Source organism: Molossus molossus, unplaced genomic scaffold, assembly GCF_014108415.1.
Source record: "Molossus molossus isolate mMolMol1 unplaced genomic scaffold, mMolMol1.p scaffold_m16_p_2, whole genome shotgun sequence".
In the NCBI taxonomy this organism is placed as follows: Eukaryota; Metazoa; Chordata; class Mammalia; order Chiroptera; family Molossidae; genus Molossus; species Molossus molossus.
Genome location: NW_023425355.1, coordinates 104,852,411 through 104,873,735, shown reverse-complemented (window position 1 = coordinate 104,873,735; position 21,325 = coordinate 104,852,411). Strand labels below are relative to the sequence as shown.

At 45.5% G+C, this 21,325-nt stretch overlaps 1 protein-coding gene across 5 annotated transcripts; it reads left to right on the top strand.

The window, feature by feature from the left end:
* Positions 1 to 4,089: 4,089 nt before the first annotated feature.
* Positions 4,090 to 12,110, top strand: FTSJ1 (FtsJ RNA 2'-O-methyltransferase 1). 5 transcript variants are annotated; one of them, XM_036271651.1, is made up of 13 exons: positions 4,090 to 4,566; positions 6,018 to 6,162; positions 6,438 to 6,507; positions 6,605 to 6,695; positions 7,036 to 7,114; positions 8,572 to 8,624; positions 8,710 to 8,763; positions 8,850 to 8,952; positions 9,056 to 9,139; positions 9,836 to 9,933; positions 10,028 to 10,225; positions 10,438 to 10,479; positions 11,626 to 12,110. In XM_036271651.1, exons 2-12 carry the CDS (start codon positions 6,042 to 6,044, stop codon positions 10,468 to 10,470), a joined length of 984 nt encoding a protein of 327 aa, XP_036127544.1. In that variant the 5' UTR covers positions 4,090 to 4,566; positions 6,018 to 6,041; the 3' UTR covers positions 10,471 to 10,479; positions 11,626 to 12,110. The 5 variants fall into 5 exon arrangements, with proteins under 5 accessions (XP_036127544.1, XP_036127543.1, XP_036127546.1 ...); XM_036271650.1 differs by having other exon boundaries at positions 9,830 to 9,933; XM_036271653.1 differs by lacking the exons at positions 4,090 to 4,566; positions 6,438 to 6,507 and having other exon boundaries at positions 6,072 to 6,162; positions 9,830 to 9,933.
* The last annotated feature ends 9,215 nt before the right edge of the window (positions 12,111 to 21,325 follow it).

Below are 21,325 nucleotides of genomic sequence, written 5' to 3'. Positions count from 1 at the left end.
TTGGAATTCCCATTAAGTCTCTTAAAAGTCAATTTGGGTTCTTATCAGTTCTTCCATGCAGACCCCTGCTTTTCATTAAAACAGGTCACTACTCAGCAGCCTTCAGGCGAGGGAGTGACAGAGCGAGGGAGTGACAGAGCAGCTTCCCCAGCTCTGCCACTTTCTAGCTGTGTGGCCAGGAGCAAGTTCTGAAACCTGACAGTTTCAGCTTCCCCCAGGGCATGATAATGCCTAGGGCCATTGGTAAGGTTGAATGAATACAGTTTAATCACTTAGAACAATGCTTGACACACAGTAATTACTCAATAACATATTTGTGAAAGGAATTAGTGAATTCTACTCTGCTGTGAAAGCAGCCCCTCGCTGGCTGCATTTAGGATTCTAATCTCCCCTTTCAAGCAGGCCTCCCAATGAGTAATTCTTTGGTCCCTCAAAGCAGCCCTAGGGCAGCAAGGCTTTGGAGTCAGTGTCTAGTCCCCTACACCTAGACCACCCATGTTCTTTCCCTGGCAGCTTTCCTTCCTTGACCTCTTCAGGAGACCATGGAGAGGACACCTTTACACTCAGTGGGGTTTCGGATGGGAGCTGCAGGCTGACACCCTAGGAAGAGCCTGGGGAGTTCAGAACCTGGTTCCTGTCCTCCAATACCCTGGCCCTGCTGGAGGAAAGTTTCTTTGTAAAAAAAAAAAAAAAAAAAAAAAAATTAAACATCCTCTTTGTGAGAGGCAAGAAAACAGGACGAGAGAAGCATCCCACAGGGTGAACATAGGTTCCCAGTGCCTGGCGCCCCCTCCTCTCAGTGGAGCAGTGGCTGGTGGCTGGAACACCTGCTTTCTCACACTTGCTCAATTCTGCGGGCAGCAGTGTTCCCACCCCACCCCCAAGGCCCTTTTGAGCTCCCCTGACAAGCTCTTCCTTCTTCCCTGGCTCTCAGGGCCTCCAAGAGGTGTCTTTCCATGTCTCTGTGTATGCCTGTCATCTGTCTACACCTCCCAGAGCCCCACATAAATGCAGAACACACCACTGAGGAAAGAACGAAGGAAAAAAGTAACAAAAGGGTGGATTCAGCAAATATCTACCTAACACCCACTGTGTGCCAGGCCCTATTCTACGTGCTCAGGAGGTAGCAGTGAACACGAAAGAACAGAAATCCCAGTCTAGTGAAGCTCATATTTCTAAGGAATGATAAATCAATCGTTCATTTCTTTGAATACTCACCAAGCTTGTTCCCACTTCAGGATCTTTGCACTTGGTATTCCAACTGCCTGGAATGCTCTTCCTCCAAATACTGGCAGGGTGTGCTTTCCTTCAGGTCTCAGCTCAAATGTCGCCTCCTCAGAGACTTCCCTGACACATAACTGAAATAGCAACTCAATCCCTCTCTTACTCTTCGTCCTTTTCACCCTACCTTATTATTCTTTATAGCTTTTACACCATCTGATATAACATTATGTATTTACATATTTAATTGTACATTTATATTTAGTACAGTTACTTTAGTAAGTAAATGTATATAGATACTAGCATATTTATATACAGCATATGCACTTATATATTATAAGATAATACATATATTTTATATATACACTATACAAAATGCATATATATTATATATTTTCTTATATTTACATATAGTAGAAAGTTTATATGTATTATATTTGATTAATAATATGTAATTTATATACTAGTAAATATATATAACTATATTTCTATATAATCACATACATACCAAATAGTATATATGTTTATATACCTAATAGATAGATTTGAGGACAGGTGGTCTTCAAATAATGCCTTTTGTTCAATGTTGTTTTGCTATACCATTGATGAGAAAATATCAATTCCTAGCCAGGGCCATTATGTAGAGTTCAAATGTTCTCCCCATGTCTGCATGGGTGTTCTCCAGGGACTCCAGTGTCCTCCCACATCCCAAAGATATCCACACTAGGTGAATTGGCATGTCTAAACTGTCCCAATCTGAATGAGTGTGGGTGTGTATGTGTGTCCTGTAACAGAAGGGCATTCTGTCCAGAGTTGGGTCCAACCTTCCACCCTGAGCTGTCAAGATAGGCTCTGGCCACCCATGATCCTGAACTGGGATAAACAGGTTAGAAAATAAGCTTACTTGTTTTTATTACTCTTTCTTAAGTGTATGCATAGCTCACATTTATTTCGATGTTTAATATTAGAAGTGTTTTGAGTATTTATTTTAAAAGTTTGCTGTAGGAATTTAATTCTTGTTCTATCAATTAGCCTATGGTAAAATTGGTTTCCTTCATTATACATCATTTTGTTTAAAGTCCCAGTTTCCAAAACACATCTACAATGTTAACGGTGGACTTACTAGATATCCTCCCCTTGTCTCCATTTCCTCATCTATAAATTGGGGATAATTACAGTAACTACCTCATGTAGTTGTTGTAAGGATTAAAATAAGTTCAAGGAAAGAATTCAACAGTGCGCTGGAGCCTACTTATATAGGTTTGCAGATTGCTTGTTCAGTTTTCAGGAATTTTTTGAACTGGTTGTTGAACACAGATTCTATTAAAAATAAAATAAGCCCAGCTGGTGTGGCCCAGTGAACTGAACCATCATCCTGTGCGATGTTTCTATCTCTCCCTCTCCCTTCCACTCTCTCTAAAAGAAATCAATAAAAACATTTTTAAAATAATTTAAAAACAAAATAAAATGGCCTTGACTGGTTTGGCTCAGTGGTTAGAGTGTCGGCGTGCGGACCAGAGAGTCCTGGGTTTGGTTCCCGCTAAGGGCGTGTACCTTGGTTGCAGTTTGTCCGTGGCCCCGTTGGGGTTGTGTATGTGGCAACCAGTTGATGTGTCTCTCTCACATGGATGTTTTTTTCTCTCTCTCCCTCCAGCTCTATCTGAATATGAATGCAAAAATGTCCTCAGGTGAGGATTAAAAAATAAATAAATAAAATAAAAGGATATAAACTTATAATTAAATAAATTAGATTTCTAAAAGGTTATACATACTCAAAACGCATCACTTCCTTATTTTACTACATTTTACTATTCTCTGTGCCCTTGAGGTCATTTACTCCTATTTTAACTGTATGGTATAAATATTACATAATGGTGTACTACTGCATCTCTCCTGTGTTCAATGACTACATATTGGTAACTTGAAATCTAGTAAGATGATCCTGTGTAAATGTTTGAAATCAGGGCTTCCTCCCCCGCTCCCCTCAAAGAGTTTGTTGTTAAACATTTACCAGTACACCGTTGAGAGCACTTACAATAGTGCCTGGCACATGGTGAACTGTATAATAAATGTCTCCATTATATTTGGTTTTGCACTGGGTGGGGATGTATAGGGTGTTTTTTGTGGGTCAGAATTAAAAATGTTTGAGGAATAGGGAATTGCACAAAGCCAGTTGGTGGTCATGCCCCAGGCCTGTAACTTCTTTAGTGAAAGATTTTAAGCCAGCCCTGTCCATCGTTCTTGTGCATCTAGGTTAACATATCTTTGAAATATCAGAAAGAAGTAATACCCTTCAAAAGGGGTATTAACCCTCAAGAGAGCACATAATGTTAACTATTCTGTAATACAATCCCTGCCTTGCTTTCTTCCATGTACGTTTTCTCCTTAATTTTAAATGGATAAAAGAAGCTGCAAAACTATTATCCTCAAGAGCATTTAGATCTTGTTCCCCAGCAAATGTCGCCGGTTTGGCTGAAATAAACTCTCATAAAATCCCTATAGGTTTGGACATTTCTTACGTGGACACGTATTTATTCCTCCCAATAACTGTGAAATATGTAGTACTTAGTATCCCCATTTCACAGATGGCGAAACTGAGGTTCTACAATGGTACAGTTCAGGCAGCAATGTCACACTGGGGAAGTGAAATTCAAAATTGCAGCCGAGCGTGCTAAGGCACTTTAACCCACATTCCTTCCTCTCCTGTTCACCACCCCAGCCCTAATTTCACCTCGCAGTACTCCTAAAATGATTGGGTGCTGTTGTGTTCGTTGCATTTTGGGAAATGTAGTCCACAAACTCAATGAACACCGCCACCCAGGAAGGGAGGGGCGGGGAGTAAATCCATCTTAGCCTTGGGACCAAAGAACAGGGCCAGTTTTTGTCCCTTGTGATATTTCAGCTACGCATGCGCGAGTTCAGCAGCTTTGGTCATGCCCGTTGCATGCTGGGAACCGCAATTCTCCCGACCAGCTACGTCGACACAAGGTGACGGGACACGCGCCGTAAGTTCGGGTCAGGTCTGGACCCCGCGCGAGGCTCCGTATTCCGCGGTGACAGGCGCGCCCCGCTGCAGCAGCCCGTAGGCGTGCGCGAAAGGCATTTGGATCAACTAAGAACAGGACCTGAAGCCCTAAGATTTCTCACCGGTTTGTCTCGGGCTACTGGCGGACCAGGCTCCTTCGTCCCGCATCTCCCCACTCCGAAAGCTACGGTAGGCCCTGGGGCACGGAGGACGTGGGTCCAGGCCGAGACGGTTGAGGCACGACCGCGCTGTCCCGCCAGCGAGGGAAGGAGGACAGCGACGTAGTCTGGCCGGCTAACACCCAGGAGGCTGCAGACAAGGTTTGTGTGTGGAAGGGGACTACTATTGGAGGGTAGCTGGGAGAGGCAGGGGTCCAGGTGTCAGCGGAGCGGCCTTGAGGGGGATCTGAAGGCGCCAGTAGGAATATGGTCTTTGAGTTAATGTAGAAGAGGGAACAGGGGTGTGGCCAGAGGGCTGTTAATGGGGTGGGGGGAGGCGAGAGTGTACGGAGGTCTGGTGGGGCTATTATGGGAGAAATACTAGAGGCTAATAATGGTCGACATGTTCGTGGGGGCCAGTAGGGGTGTGTTCATTGATTAATGAGGTGGTAGAGTAAGCAACTAGAAGATAATGGGAGACATATGGGGGTGAGATCCCTGAGGGATTGATGGAGGTACAATCTCAACAGGTTAATGAAGACTGGTGGGGCATAGTAATCAAAAGGATAATGGTGAGACTACGGAGGGAATAACAGAGGTGGGTGGGGGTCATGATCAAGGAACTAATGGAAGCAGTGATCAAAGAAGAAAGAATGAGAGGTGGAAGAGGTGTTGTAGTCAAAAGCTTTTAACGGATGATCATGGAATGATCATTGAGAAATTAATGGTAACAGTGAGCAAAGGTAGGGTAATAGTAAGGTGTTGGGAGGTGATCATCAAGTGATTATTGGGGGGTAAGGTGGGAAGTGAGGGGAGAATGGAAACTGATCATCCAGGATTAACATGAGTGTGGTAACAAAGGAATTACAGGGCACTAATGGTGTGATCTATGAGGAATCAGTTGGCGGGCTGAGTTCATGGGGGCTGATAAATCATTAATTGATAGCTTAATGGGAGCTAATAGGCCATGATCCTCCAGGCATTAATGGGGGTTGATAACAATGTAGTAATAAAGGAATTACTGGGAACCTAATTATTTCAGGGATTAATAGGGAATGGGGCAGGGAGAGAGAGGTTAAGGGGATGGGGAGTACAGTGAGGTAGTATTAAGATAATGGGGATGAAAGCAAGGAATTAATGGAGGTGCTAATGGGGCTATATAAATCTAGGGGCAATGAGGACAGCTGGGGAGCCAGTGAGATGTCGATGGGGATAAGGTGAGCAGAAAAGGGTTGATAGAGTTGTAGGGTTTAATATGTGGAGTGTAGGTGACAGCAGTGGAGGTTGGCAGGGTCATTAATAAATAAATAAATAAATGGGTCATCTATGAGATAAGTGCTGGGTTTGGGGAACCTGTGGGGTGTGTGATGGGTTCTGTGGGGGTTCTTGTGGGGTGAGTGGTGGAGCCTGAGAGTTCAGTTCTGGAGTTCAAGCTCTGTGAGGTCAATGGGGTCAGTGACTGGGCTTCAGTCTTCCAATCTGCTGAGTGAGCTGTCATGTGGGTCAGGTGAGCCCAGCATGGCTTGTGTGGTTTGTTCACTACCCTACAGAGGTAGGTGGTGGCCCACTCACCCAGTTAATTGATCAGGGTGGCATCAACTTACTGTTGGCAGGTCCCTGGGCAAACAGTTTGTGAGATGGGAAGGACGTCAAAGGACAAGCGGGATGTTTACTACCGCCTGGCCAAGGAGAATGGCTGGCGTGCCCGCAGTGCCTTCAAGCTGCTACAACTCAATGAGGAATTCCAACTCTTCCAAGGTGCTTACCTGGTGGGCGAGTCACTGGGGGACAGGGCAGGCACAGGGAACAGACAAGTGAGCTAGGTCTTTAGAGTGATCTGTGGTCGGTGGGCTAACTTCGAGAGTCTGTGGGGCAGGGGCCAGGCAGGAAGATGTGCAGATACTCAAGAGGATTTGGGCCCCTTGGCAGCAGATAGATGTGGGTGCTCCCCAGGGAAGAGAAATGAATTTTGCAGGGTCTCTGGGTTGGAGAGGTAGGTGCAACTGACACTACACCTTCCTGTGTGTGCTCAGGTGTGACACGGGCAGTTGACCTGTGTGCAGCCCCAGGCAGCTGGAGCCAGGTGCTGAGCCAGAAGATTGGGTGAGTGTAGAGTCCCAGATTGCAGGGGGGCGGGCAGGCTAGGTGTGGGGTGGGCCGGGAGTGAAAACTGGGCTGACATGGGCTGTGTTGTCCACAGGGGCCAGGGTTCCGGCCATGTGGTGGCTGTGGACCTTCAGGCTATGGCTCCACTACCAGGTGTGTTACAGATCCAGGGGGACATCACCCAGGTAAGAGCATGGCTGGGGGTGTTGAGGTGTTTCCAGGGTGAAGATCCCCCCACCTAGGGGCTATAGAAAGTGGAAGAGACAGAGAACCAGACTGAGAAAGACAGACAGAGGTAGAGTAACTGAGATAGTATAATAGAGAAACAGAGCCAGCAGGTTGTCATCCCAGAGATGGCAAAAAATTATGGGACTGGGTCTCCAGAGATGGAGTATGGTCTTAGACAGGCAAAGCCTGAGCATTTGGCTGACCCAGGGCCTATGGGCCAGGGCCATGGGCAGGTGGGGTTAGATGTCCACAGCGTGGGGAAACCTTGGGGCCACTCATCCACCCTCTCTTCCATAGCTGTCTACTGCCAAGGAGATCATCCGGCACTTTGAGGGCTGCCCTGCGGACCTAGTGGTGTGTGACGGGGCTCCTGATGGTAAACATGGGTCGGAAGGCCAGGTTGGGAGTCCCATGTGTGTCCTTTCTGTATCTCCCATTTTGTTGGCTTATTTCACCACTTCAACTCCCTGCCTCTCCTCCTCTATCAGCTGTTTCCCACATCTGGCAACTTCTCTCTACCCTGCTGCCTACTCTCTGCCTCTGTCTTCTACCTCCTCACACTCTACCACTTCAGTTTTGTCTTTTGTCCACCCTTCCCTCTTCTCATATCTCATCTCTCTTCTCTCTGCAGCTCTCCAGTCTATCTTACTGCCCATTCATTTTTGTCAGTCATTCATTCAGCACACATTTACAGAGCACTTACTGGGTGTCGGGCACTGTTCTACATGTTAGGAAAACATTTGTGAAAAAATTCCACTAATCTCTGACTTCATAGAACTGATGTTCTAGTGGGAACAGATGGAAAAGAAACATGATTGAGCTCTGTAGCATATCAAAAAGTGATAGGTACCATGGGGAAATCAATAAAAAGGGGAGAGAGGTGGGGAGTACCTGTTGGAATGTTAAATAAAATGGATGGGGAAGCCCTCACTGAATTTAGCGCAAAGACCTAAAGGTGAGAAAGTGGGCCAGGGGCATGCCTGGAGGAAGAACAATCCAGGCAAAGGGACCAGCCTGTGCAAAGGCCCTGAGGTGGGAGGGTACTTAGCATGTGGGAACACCAGTGTGGAGATCAGTGTGGTTGAATCAGAGTGAGTGAGGGGGATAGTGATAGAAAGTGAGGTCAGCGAGGTGACAGAGGACAGATCCTTGTGTGGATCCTTATGGGCCACAGTGAGGACTTTGGCTTTTTCACTGAAATGAGAACTTAAAGAAAACCATGAGAGAGCTATGAGTAGTGGAGGGCCATGTCTAATTCTGGGTTGTGACAGAATCCCTCTGGCTGTTGTGAGCAGCATGAGGGGTGAGGATGGAAGCCAGGGGCCTGAGTAGGAGGAGGCCACTGCAGTAGTCCAGATAACTGATGACAGTAGTGATGAGAAGAGGGTCAGTTCAGGAGATCTTTTGAAAGTAGAGCCGAGGAGAGAATGGACCTTGTCAAAAGTAACTAAGGTTTTTGGTCTGAACAACTGGAAAGATCAAATGAGATGGGGAAGATGGTGGGAGGAGTAGGTTTGAGCAGGAAGGTCAGGAGTTAGTTTTGGACGGTTCAAGTCTGAGATGTCAAGTCTGATCTGAGTCTGGAGCTAAGAATCTGGACTAGAGGTAGAAATGATGATAAAAAGGATTGCAGATAAGATTACTTTTTGAGAATTAAAATGAGCTCCGAAGGGATAGAAGCTCAGAATGTGCATCTAGTTGACAGATATTAATTTGCATGCAGAACCTTAGCAATAAGAGAGCCCGGGAAATGTTTTTAGCCTTCTAACCTCTCTGGGACAAGAAGATAGCTAGAACTGGATGGCCCCCCTAATGCCGTTCCTCTTGCCGCAGTAACTGGCCTCCATGATGTTGATGAGTATATGCAGGCCCAGCTTCTCCTAGCCGTGAGTAACCCTGGCTGCCCCTGCCTCAGTTTGGCCCCTTCTTGGCTATCTCCACCTCAACCTTAACTATCTGTCCTGCCCACAGGCTCTGAACATTGCTACACATGTCTTGAAACCAGGGGGCTGCTTTGTAGCCAAGGTAAGCCTTGGGAAATCTGGTGAGGGACAGAGATGGGTCCCTGAGGGTTGCCCTCATGCCTCCATCTCTGCCTCCCTACCCTGCAGATCTTCCGAGGCCGGGACGTGACGCTGATCTACAGCCAGTTGCGTGTCTTCTTCTCTAGTGTGCTCTGTGCCAAGCCTAGGAGCAGCCGGAACTCCAGCATTGGTCAGTGGTGTGGAGGAGCTGGGCAGGCGATGCAAATTTCAGGGACCTATCCTGCCCCAGGGCGGAGGTGACAGTCACCCCTCACTCTACCTTTCACCCACAGAGGCCTTCGCTGTCTGTCAGGGTTATGACCCCCCTGAGGGCTTCCTGCCGGACCTGACCAAACCCCTGCTGGACCACTCTTACGGTGAGAGCCAGAGCCCTGGGCCCTGTCCCTGGGGAGACTCTGCCCCTTGTGGAATTTATGTCTCAGGGGAGCTCTCAGCCCCACCCCCTGGTAGACTCTGTTCCTTATGGGAATTCTGTAGAGGATCTTCAGCCCCACCCTCTGATGGAAACCCTCCTCCACATATGGATATTATATTCCAGGAGGATCTTCAGCCCAGTCCCCTAGTGGTAACTCTTGGCCCTGGTGAAATTCTGTCCCAGGAGGGTCCTGATTTCTGCCCCAGCAAAGATACCCACCTAAGGAGATTATAGCCTAGGAAGATTCAGTCACACCCCCAGGTGGAAACCCTACCCATGTGGGAATTTTGCTCTATGAGGTTCTTTCGCCTGGTTTTTAGTGGGAAAAGGCACAGAGCCTGCCCGTGCAGGGAGCATAACTGAGTGACAAGGTCCAGGCTATATATGATAAAAAGGCAGGGGGACATAATAGAGTAGTGCAAAAACAAAGCAGTGGGAGGCAATGTTTTAGAAGGGGTGATTATGGAGGGTCTCCCTAAGAAGGTGATCTGAACCAAATGAAGGCTCTTCAGTGGAGGAGCATGAAAGTAGCTGGTGCATATGTGGGAAGGCCTCGGTACCCTTGCTACAGAGTCATGACTGGTCCCAGGCATCCCAGCCCTGTCCTGTCTTATTTCTCCCTGTTTGTCAGATCCAGATTTCAACCAATTGGATGGTCCCACCCGAATCATTGTGCCATTTGTGACCTGTGGGGACCTGAGTGCCTATGATTCAGACCGCAGTTACCCACTGGACGTGAGTACCCAGCCAATAATAAGCAGGAGGTGGGGGTGGGGCACTCTCCTGGGTTCCCAGGTTCTCACCATCTTCCCGCCATGTGTCCCTGCAGCTGGAGGATGGCTCAGAGTACAAGTATACTCCACCCACACAGCCCCCCATCTCACCACCATACCAAGAGGCCTGCACATTGAAGAAGAAGGGGCGGCTGGCCAAGGAGATCCGCCCCCAGGACTGCCCCATTAGCACAGTGGACACATTGTCCCAGCCCCTGGCTGCCCTACAGCGCCACACCCTGATGGCCTCTGAGGTCTGGAAATATGTTGATCAGGGCCCCCTGCTGTGCTCTTTCTCTGCGCCCACAGTGACCCCTCCCAGTACTCCTCTTTCTGCCTCCAAATCATGGGGTTTCTGAGGTCAAAATTCTCTTCCAATAGCTATAAAAATCAATGGGTAAAACTAAGTATAATGAATGGAAAAGCTTAACCAAGTGTCTGAGTCCCTTTTCTTTTTCTTGAGTAGGTGGAAGACAGTGAATTGAATTGTCCACCTTAACACATTAAGGTAAGTCTGCCTGTGTATTTAAGAGTTTGAGTAAAGGACACTTTAAGAAAAAGATCAGTAAAATTTCACCTTTGACATTTTTACATCAACTGATAAGATTTCAGTCAGCAAACCTTTATTAAGCATCTGATGTTGTATGTCAGGAACTGCTGTAAGCATTTTATATATTACATATAGAGGCATTCAGTAAACATTATTAAGCCCACACTGTGTGCTAGACATTGTTCTAAGTTTGGAGGTAGAGTAGAGAAAACAGGCAAACATCATGGCCCTTGTAGAACTTCTAGATTGGGGAAAAAGTAATAAACAATAACACAGTCTGAATGCAGGAGTTCCCCTCCACACACACACATGTATATACACACACTTGCATTTCACTATGTATTTATATAACTTGCATTATAATATATGTGTGTATGTATATAGATATGTATTTTATATCTACTATGTAAAACTAATATTGAATATGAAAAAATTTAAATAAAGCAGGGTAAAGAGAATCAGGAGTTCTGGGGGGGGCAGTGTGCACTTTTAAAACGTGTTGTCATGGAAGGCCTCACTGAAGTAATGTTTGAGCAGAGACCTGAAGGAAATAAGGGAGGGAATCCATGTATTTATCTAGGGGAGAGCATTCCAGGGAGAGGAAATAGCAAATGCAAAGGCCCTGAGGTGGTACTGTGCCTGGTGTGTGAGGGAGCAATGAGGGGCCGATTGACCTGGGCTAAACCTGTCAGTGTTGGAGGGTTTCTTATCCTCAGGACCTTATGTTAGGGGACATCCCTTTCTGACAATGGTTTATAAATGAGTACTAGAATTTTCTAGCTGGCACTGTTTGTAGTACCCCCAAACTAGAAATAGCCCAAACATCCATCAACTATAGAATGGATCATTAAATCATGGTATATTCACAGTGGAGAAGAATTGGCAATGAGAATGAACATCCTACAATTATGTGAAATAATACCCTATTATTACTCATTAAATGGAACATATCTATGTTTTATGTATTTTTCTGTATGTCACTGTTTACAATAAAAGTAGGGAAGAAACTTTACAAAAATGTTAGTAGCCAAATGAACATGATTAAGTAGAAGAAAGTGGGGAAGTACATTTTTGTTTAAAACTTTTTCTTTGACCTTTTAATAGCTGGAAGTCTAAGACAATTCAGAAGCTGCTTGCTGTCAGGAGACCAGAACTTGCTCTAATGAACTTGTTTTTCAAATGTCTCATCAATGGGTTCTGAACACAAGCCCAGAGTGGGAACCTACAACAACCACCATGAACACAGCCAGGAAAGAAACATTACAGAAAGTTTGTCTGAACTGCAGAACGGGTTCTTGAGTGAGATCTTGCCTCTTCTCTAAATCTTTCCAGGGATATCCATGAACTTGACAGAGGAAAATATTACATCTTTATTTTCACTAATATAACTGAAATTTAGGTTTATTCCTAAATATGAATTCTAGCAGTAAATCATCATGAAAGCAGTGCCTGTGGCTTTCCCGCCAAATCAAAGCAAATCAGCTCATTTTTATGGTAGGGTTACTGCAGGCATGAAATATTGTTCACATTCGTCACTACTTGGAATTAGGGAAGATCTTATCATCTGATCTACTAATAAAAACCATATATCACAGCATCCCAATGTTGTTTCGTTTTAATACAGATGATCATAGAGTGTATACTGTGAAATGATCGCCACAGTAAGTTTAGTTAACATTTATCACCTCACATAGTTAAATTTTTTTTCCTCTGATGGGAATTTTTAATATCTACTCTTGGCAACTTTCAAATACACAAAACCATATTATTAATTATAGTCACCATGCTGTACAATATATCCCCATGGTCTCTGTTTCTGAGTTCATTTTTTTAAGATTCTATATATAAGTGAAATCATACGGTATTTGTCTTTGTCTGACTTATCTCCCTAACCCTAACCCTCGAGGTCCATCCATATTGTCACAAATGGCAGGATTTTATTTTATTTTTTTATATGTTTTTATTGATTTTTTTAGAAAGAGAGAGAGAGAAACATTGATGTGAGAGATATATCCATCGGCTGCCTCCTGCACAGCCCCTACTGGGGATGGAGCCCACAACCCAGGCATGTGCCCTGACCAGGAATTGAATCAGGGCCTCTCAGTCCATGGGACAACGCTCAGTCCACTGAGCCATGCAGGATTTTATTTTTTATGGTTGTACATTCTAGCAATCAGTTCTTAGGAGTGGAGTTGGCATACATGCAGCTTTACTGTTTCATTGTATGTACACACCACATTTTCTGTATTCATCCATCTGTCGACAAACACTTAGGTTGTTTCCATATCTTGTCTGTTTTGAATAATGCTGCTGTGAACATAGGGGTGCAGATATCTCTTTGAGATAGTGACTTCATCTCCTTTGGATAAATGCCCAGAAGTGGGATTGCTGGATCATATGGTAGTTCTATTTACCTTTTTGAGGAACCTCTGTACTGATCAATTGGTTTCGTAGTAATCCTTTGTATCTGAGTGTCTTTTTGCATGTGCATGTTTTTAAAAATATTCTGTTAAGAGGTCCACAGATTTAACCAGATGCCAAAGGTTCCACAGAACAAATTTTATGTTAAAATTCCTCTTAAAGAAATGTCAGATAGCCTGTCTTGACTGCAGTCTTGAATTTCTACAGTTTAGCAAACAGGAGTTGACAAACTCACCAGCTACCCGGGCAGAACCGGTTTCTGCAACTCACTCCCATATCTTTAGAAACTCACATTCTCTGTCCACACCCCAGTCCAGTGACCTCAGGACTCCCTACATCACAGTCTGTGACCCTAAGTGTTTCTGTACGTGACTGTATGACCCTAGAAGTGTCCATACCAAGTCTGTAACCCTTGGGTTGGAGGTGGAGGCTGCACAGCACAGCACAGAGGCCCCAGGAGTGTACACACTCCAGTTTCTGTCACCCCAGGAGTTTCCAGGAACATAAACAAAAGTCTTTGGGACCCCGCAAGTGTACTCATCTCAGGCTGTGTGTCCCTAGTTGTTCTGCCCCCATCTGTGTGACATCAAAAGTATACACATGTAAGTCACTGTGATAGGAGCAATGTCTAATCCCCAATCTATGTGACACAGTGGTGTCTACACCCCTGAGAGTGGCCCACAAGGGGTCAGCCTATCCTAGGCTGTCTCTAACCTCAGGAGCACCCCTCTCCATCTGTCCCACCCTGATTGTGGATGCCCTAATCTCGTGACTCCAGGAGTGTCCACACCCCTCTTTGTGACTTCAGAATTTTCCACATCAAAGTCAGTTTGTCCACTGAGGTACATATTACCTCAGACTGTATGTCCTCAGTGGAGTACTTTAGTCTGAGTGACTCCTGGAGTGTTTCCACTGCTGTCTGTGATGACAGGAATGTTTATTTTCCAGTGTGTGTGGCCCCAGGTTTTTCATGACCCAGTCTGTGTCATCACAAATGTGTACATGTCCCAGTCAGTTTGACCACAGGTTTGTCAATTCTTTAAACTGCATAGAAATAATGGGTGTCCATTCCCCAGTCTTTGTGACCTGAGGGGTTACCATACCCTAGTCATTATCACCCTACAGGGGTGTCTACAATACAGTCTGTCACCACAGGAGTTGGGGTGTCTGTGTGACACCTGAAGAATTCAGAACGCAGTCTGGTGACCTCATGAGTGTCCATATCCCAGTTTGTGACCACAGAGTTGTGAAAACTTCAGTCTGTTTGACCCCAGGGATGCTCACTGCCAAATGTGTCAGTCTGTGGTACTACCCACACCCCAATCTGGTTGACCTCACCAATGGCCATGTGTCGGCCTTTGCCACCACAGGAGTGCCCATCCCCTCCGTGTGACCCTAAGAGTCTCCAGACCCTAATGCATATCCTCAGGGAAGCATACCCAAAAGTCTGTGTTACTACAGAATTAATACCCCAGTCTGTCACTGTGGGCTTCCTACCTCCCAGTCAGTGTTCTTTAGGAATGAGCATATCTCAGACCATGAAACACCAGGTGTAGCCACACCCCAGTCTATGTAACCCCAGGAGGGCCCACAGCCAACTTGTGTTTCCAGAAGTATCTACACAATAGTCTGTCTGTATAACCACAGGATAATCAACTTTCTGTGTGACTACAAGAAAGGCCACCACCCAGTCTGTGTGTCCCCAGAGTTGAACACCCTTGGCTGTATAACTTCCAGGATTTTTATACCACAGACTATGATCAAAGAAGCCTCCATGCCCCAGGCTCTGTGACCACCAGGGTGTCACTCCCCAGTCTGCAACTCCAGAATTTTCCACCTGATGTGGGACCAAGGAGTGGCCACATTCAGTCTCTGTGGCCCCAGAATTGTTCACTGCATTGTCTGTGTGACCATGAGAATGTCCATTTCCTAGTCTGTGTGACCCTAGGAGTAGCTGAACTCCATTTTGTGTGATGCCAGGAGTGTCCACATCCCAAACAATGTGAGCAAAGCGATCTACACTCCAGTACTTGTGACCACAAATGTCTCTCCCCCATGTCCCTATGGCCCCAGATGGGTCCAGCAAATTTTACCCTGGTTGTATCCACATAACAGTTAGACCATGAAAACATCCACAGCCCAGCCCGTGTAACCTCAGGAGTGTCTGCCCCATGTTCGCAGAGTCAGAAGTGGCAACAGCTTAGAGTGTGTGATTGCAGGAGTTTCCTCCCCAGAATCTCAGTGGTGCCCGAGTGCGTGCATCTCAAACTGGCTGATCACAGAGGTGTCCACACTACAGTCTGGGTGACACGCAGGTGTCCACAGATCAGCCTGTGACGTTCTAGGAGTGGTTTTGGCCTAGTCCAGTCACCTCAAGAGTATCTACTCCCCAACCTCTGTGGCCCCAGGAGTATCCACATCTAAGTTTTTGCAACAGAATCCATGTCTACTCCCAAATGCATGTGACCCCAGTGGTATTCAAACCCCACACTCTCTGACACAGTGTGTGTATACCCCAGTCTCTGTGGCCCCAAGAGAGTGTACCCTGTCAGTGTGACCACAGCAGTATGAAAGTCCCATATCTGTGACTATTGGAGGGTTCACACTCCAGTCCAGGTGGCCCAGGGGAGGACACTCCCCCATCTGTGTGACCAAAGGAGTCTCTACACCACAGTGTCTGTGACCACAGGGGTGTCGATCCCCCATTCAGTGTGACTGGAGGAGTCCCCACACCAAATTCTGCATGACTACATGAGTTTCCACCCCCTATCTGCATGTCCTGAGAGGTGTCTCTGCTCCAGTTGGTGTGACACCAACAGAGTTCACACCACAAACAGTATGACTATAGGGTTGTCCATAGTCGAGCCTGTGATAATCCAGGAGCATCCATGCCACAGTCATTTGACCACAGTAGTGTCTACTTCCCATTTTACATATCCTCAGTCATGTCCTTGCCCCAGTCTGTGGTACTCCAGGAGTGTGCAGACCCCAGACTTTGTGGCTGAGGGTGTCCAAAGTTGAGCCTGTATGAACCCAGGAGATAACAGATCATAGTCTGTGTGACCCCAGGAGTGTCCACACACCAATCTACAGTACCCTAAGAGAACACATCCTAGTCTGTGACACTTCATGAGTGGCTGCATCCCATTGTGTATGACTCAGCCATGTCCACATTCCAATCTGTGTGACCCCTAGAGCCTCCATACCCTGGTGTGTGACCCCAGGAGTGTCAAAACCTAGCCTCTGTGACCCCAGGAGGGTAATACCCCAATCAGTGTGACCCCAGGATTGCTTATGCTAAAATATGACCTCATGGGTATCTACACTCTCATTTGTTTGATCCCAGAAGTGTCCATATCACAGATAGTGTGACCCTGGGAGGATCCATACACCAGTCAGTGTGACACCAAAAGGGGTTATGTCTGGAGGAAGAATGATCTAGATAGAGGGAATAGTCTGTGCAAAGGCCCTGAGGCAGGATTGTGGCTGGCACATTTGAGGAACAGCGAGGAGACTAGTGTGGTGGGAGCAGAGTGAGTGAGAATGCCAGTGGCAGGAGGTTAGATGAGAGAGGTGATGGGGGCTTGGTCCTGTAGGGCTTTGTGGGCCAAGGGGAGAACTTTGACTTTTTTTTTCTGAGAGAAATGGAGCCATGGCAGGGATCTGAGCAGAGGAGAGCTGTGAGCTGGGTCATAACAGGACCCTCTGAATGCTGTGAGGACAGACTGAAGTCCTTAAATCAGATCATAGATCAGGCTGAGCCATGGAGGGAAGGGGTCCCAGAGGCCAGCACCATAACCACTTGACAGGCCTCCCCAAGGAGCTATGCATGCTCTCTGGGGCATATGAAAGCCCTTCTCCTATCCCCCAGAAACACAGCATATGTGGGGAGAAGCTATGGGGGATGAGTGAAAATGACCTCATTGTGGGACCTCAGGCCAACCCTCCCTTTCCCTGGGCCCCGAGCTCCCCCTTTGGCAGATGAGTTTAATAATTCTTGCCCTGCCAATCTCTCCAGCATCTCTATCTGCCTATCCTTTCCAAACACGTCAACCTCCTTGACGTTCCTGTAATATACCAATCATTATCCTACCTCAGGGCCTTTGCACCTACTGTTCCTCCTCTGCTTGGACACTCTTCCCAAGATATGTACATAGTTCACATTACATGGCTGCCCCTATCATTTTCTTCTCTTCTCTGCTTAAGGATCATCTCCTCAGGAAACTTTTCCTATCTAAAATAGCACCCAAAAAATTAAAATAGCACCCCACCCTTCTCTACCCCTGCATCCTGCTTTGTTTTTCTTCATAGCACTCAACACTTTCTAATAGCATATCATAGTCCCCCCACCCCATCTGCAGTTTCACTTTTCATGGTTTCAGTTAACCACAGTCGACTACAGTATGAAAATATTAAATAAAAAATTCCAGAAATAATCAATTCATAAGTTTTAAATTTCATGCTATTCTAAGCTCTGTCCCACCCAGGATATGACACATTCCTTTGTCCATCGCATCCACGCTGTATACCCACCCCAGCCATTAGTCACTTAGTAGTCAGCTCAGTTACCAGATCGACTGTTCTGTATCGCAGTGCTTGTGGTCAAGTAGCCCTTATTTTACTTAATAATGACCCCAAAGTGCACAAGTAGCGATGCTGGAAATTCAGATATGCCAAAAAGAAGGTATAAAGAGCTTCCTTTAAGTGAAAAGTTGAAAGTTCTTAATGTGGAAAGAAAAAATATATACCGAGGTTGCTAAGATCAAGGGTCAGAACTAATCTTCTATCCATGAAATTATGAAGGAATAAGACATTTATTCTAGTTTTGCTGAGAGAAAAGAGAAACCCAATTCACATAACTCTTATTATGGCATATTGTTATAATTGTTCTATTTTATTACTAGTTGTTGTTGTTAATCTCTTACTGTGCCTAATTTATAAATTAAATTTTATCATAGGTATGTATGTACAGGAATAAACAGTATATACAGGACTCATATCCACAGCTTCAGGCAACCACTAGGGGTCTTGGAATGTATCCCCCATGGATAAGGGGGGACTACTGTATTGTATATCTATTTGTTGAGTCAGCCAGGGCTCTGGGTCGGGGGAGGGAGGCACAAAGTACACACAGGTGGAATTTTGAAGAGACCTTAATAAAGGAACCCATTTAAAGAGTGCAGGGAGGCTCAGCCAGTGTGGCTCAGTGGGTTGAGCATCATCCCATGGACTGAGAGGTCCCAGTCCAATTCTGTCAGGGCACATGCCTGGGTTGTAGGTGCGATCCCCAGTGGTGCGTGGGAGGCAGCCGATCTGATGTTTCTATCTCTCTCTCCCTTCCTCTCTCTCTGAAAAATCAATAAAAACATTTTTCAAAAAGAGTGCAGGGTGGACAAAAAAAGGGTGATAGTCTAGACCAGCGATTTACAATCAGTGTGCCTTAAGAATGTTTAAAACATGCAATACCTGACTATTTAATCAGGGGCACCGACCTGTTTTCCCTTAGATTGTCAAATAAAAAAGTGGCAAGAACCAACACAACAATAGCTGTCCAGTGTGAATGAATATTTTCATAATGCATTATGTGGCAAAGAACCAATATCCAGAATACATAGAGAATTCCCACAATACAAAAATAAGAAAACCAACAACCCAATTAAAAATGGGCAAAAGATTTGAACAGACACTGCATCAGAGAGGAAATATAAATGGTAAATAAACATGTAAAAAAATTCCCAACATCCTTAGTCATTAGGGAAATGCATATTAAAACCACAATGGGAGCCCTGAGCAGTTTGGCTCAGTGGTTAGAATGTTGGCTCTCAGACCCAAGGCTCTCAGGTTCGATTCCCAGTCAAGGTATGTTGTACCTGGGTTGCAGGTTCAATCCCTGGCCCTGGTCAGGGTCATGAGGGAGGCAACCAATCGATGTATCTCTCTCACGTCGATGTTTCTCTCTCTCTCTCTCTCTCTCTCTCTCTCTCTCTCTCTCTCTCTCCCCCTCCCTCCCTCCCTTCCACTCTATGTAAAAAAAAATATATATATCCTTGGGTGAAGATTTAAAAAAAAAACCACAATGGGTTCTTATTAGAATGGTAAAACTTAAAAAGACAAAAGACTGACCATGCTAAGTGCTGGTGAAGATGAAACTCTCCTACGGTGCTGGTGGGAATGTTAAATGGAGTCACTTTGGAAAATAGTTTGGCAGTTTCTCATAAAGTGAAACATACTCTTACCATGTAAGGCAGCAATTCTAGGTATTTATACTAGAGAAATGAAAAGTCATATTTACATAAAATCCTATACACAAATATCCATGGCAGCTTTATTTGCAATCGCCCCAAACTGGAAACAACTCGAATATCCTTCCACTGGCAAATAAATAAATAAACTGACACATCCTTACTTACTACTCAGCAATGAAAAATAAACTACTGGTGCATACCACATAGATGACTCTCAAATTCTCAATGCTAAGCGAAAGCCTGAATAACAAGGCTACATACTGCCTGATTCCATTATATAGCATTCTGGAAAAGGCCAACATATGGAACTAGCACACAGATCAACAGTTTTCAGGGGTTAGGGGTGGAGGGAGGGGCTGACTTCAAAGTGGCCACATGGAGAACTGTTTTGAGCCCTGGCCAGCTGGCTCAGTTGATTGGAGCATTTTCCTGTACATCAAAAGTTTGCAGGTTCAATTCCCGGTCAGAGCACACACTTAGGTTGTGAGATTGATCCACTGATCAAATTGATGTTTCTCTCTCTATATAAACATATCCTCAGGCAAAGAAAAAAACTATTTTGAAGGGAGAGAACTACTCTGTGCCCTACTTGTGGTGGCAGTTAACCAACTATTTTTGCTTGTCAAGCCTCAGAGAACTGTGTGCTACAAATGGGAAATTTTACTGTATGTAAAATATACCTCACCCTGGCCAGTGTGGCTCAGCGGTTGGAGTATCAGCCATGGACCAAAGGGTCTCAGGTTCGAGTCCTGGTCAAGGGCACATACCTGGGTTGCAGGTCCCTGGTTGGGGTGCGTGCGGGAAGCAATCAATCAATGTGTCTCTCTTGTATAAATGTTTCTCTCTCTCTCTCTCTCTCTCTCTCTCTCTCTCTCTCTTTCTCTCTCTCTCTCTCCCCCCTCCCTCCCTTCCACTCTCTCTAAAAATCAATGGAAAAATATCCTTGTGTGAGGATTAAAAATAAATAAATATATATATATACACACATATATATATGTATATGTATATATATGACTTTTTTTTTAATCCTCACCTGAGGATATTTTTCCATTTATCTTTAGGTAGACTGAGAGGTAGAAAGGGAGGAAGAGAGAGAGAGAAACATCGATGTGAAAGAGGCACATCAATTGGTTGCCTCCCGCACAACCCTGACCAGGGCCGGAGATGAACCACAACCAAGGTATATGCCCTTGGCTGGAATCGAACCCGAGACTCTTTGGTCCATGGGCTGGCACTCTAACCACTGAGCCAAACCAGCCAGGGCAACATGACCTTTTTTAAATGCAATACTTTGCAAGCAATAAAGAAGTCTATGTGTAGGAGAGGGCTGTGATTATGCCTGTTGTTACTCCTTCTCTCCATGTGGTGTCTGCATAGACATGTCTCAGGAATACACCTGAGGAAAAGGAGGTACCACGAGCATCCTGAAGCTCTTCAAGGTAGTGCTTTGTTTGTTGACTGTTAGGACCTGAACTGTGTCCTCTCAAAACTCATATGTTAGGCCTCTAGCCCCCAATGTGACTGCATTTGGAGATAGGCCTTTAAGGAGGTAAGAAAGGTTAAATGATGTCATAAGGGTACACCTTAATCTGATAAGACTGGTGGAATTATAAAAAGAGAAAGAGACACCAGCGTGCTCTTTCCTCACACGCATACACAGAGGAAAGGCCATGTGAGAACATAGTGAGAAGGCAGCCATCTACAAGCCTGGAAGAGAGTCCTTACCAGAAACCAACCCTGCTGACACCTTGATCTTGGACTTCCAGCCTCCTGGACTATGCGGAAATATATGTCTGTTGCTTAAGTCACTCAGTCTGTGGTATTTTGTTATGGCAGCCTGAGCAGACTAACACATTGCCTCTCAGTTTCAGATCTGACTTCAGGAGACTCATCTTGGCCATGTGTGAGGGCAGCAGGCATTCAAGTGAAAGAAGGTGAAATTCTGCACATCTTCCTTGTCTAGTTGAAGGGGGTTCTGAAGCCCAGAAAGGAGATGTGCAGCACTGGAAAACCCAGGGATAAAGTTCACAGCACTACCATGGATCAGATTCTGGAACTGTGTCCACAGAACATCCTGGACCACACTGCAAGGTGAGTAAGAATTGTTTGGGGAGCTTTCAGAATGGCCCTGAGTCTGC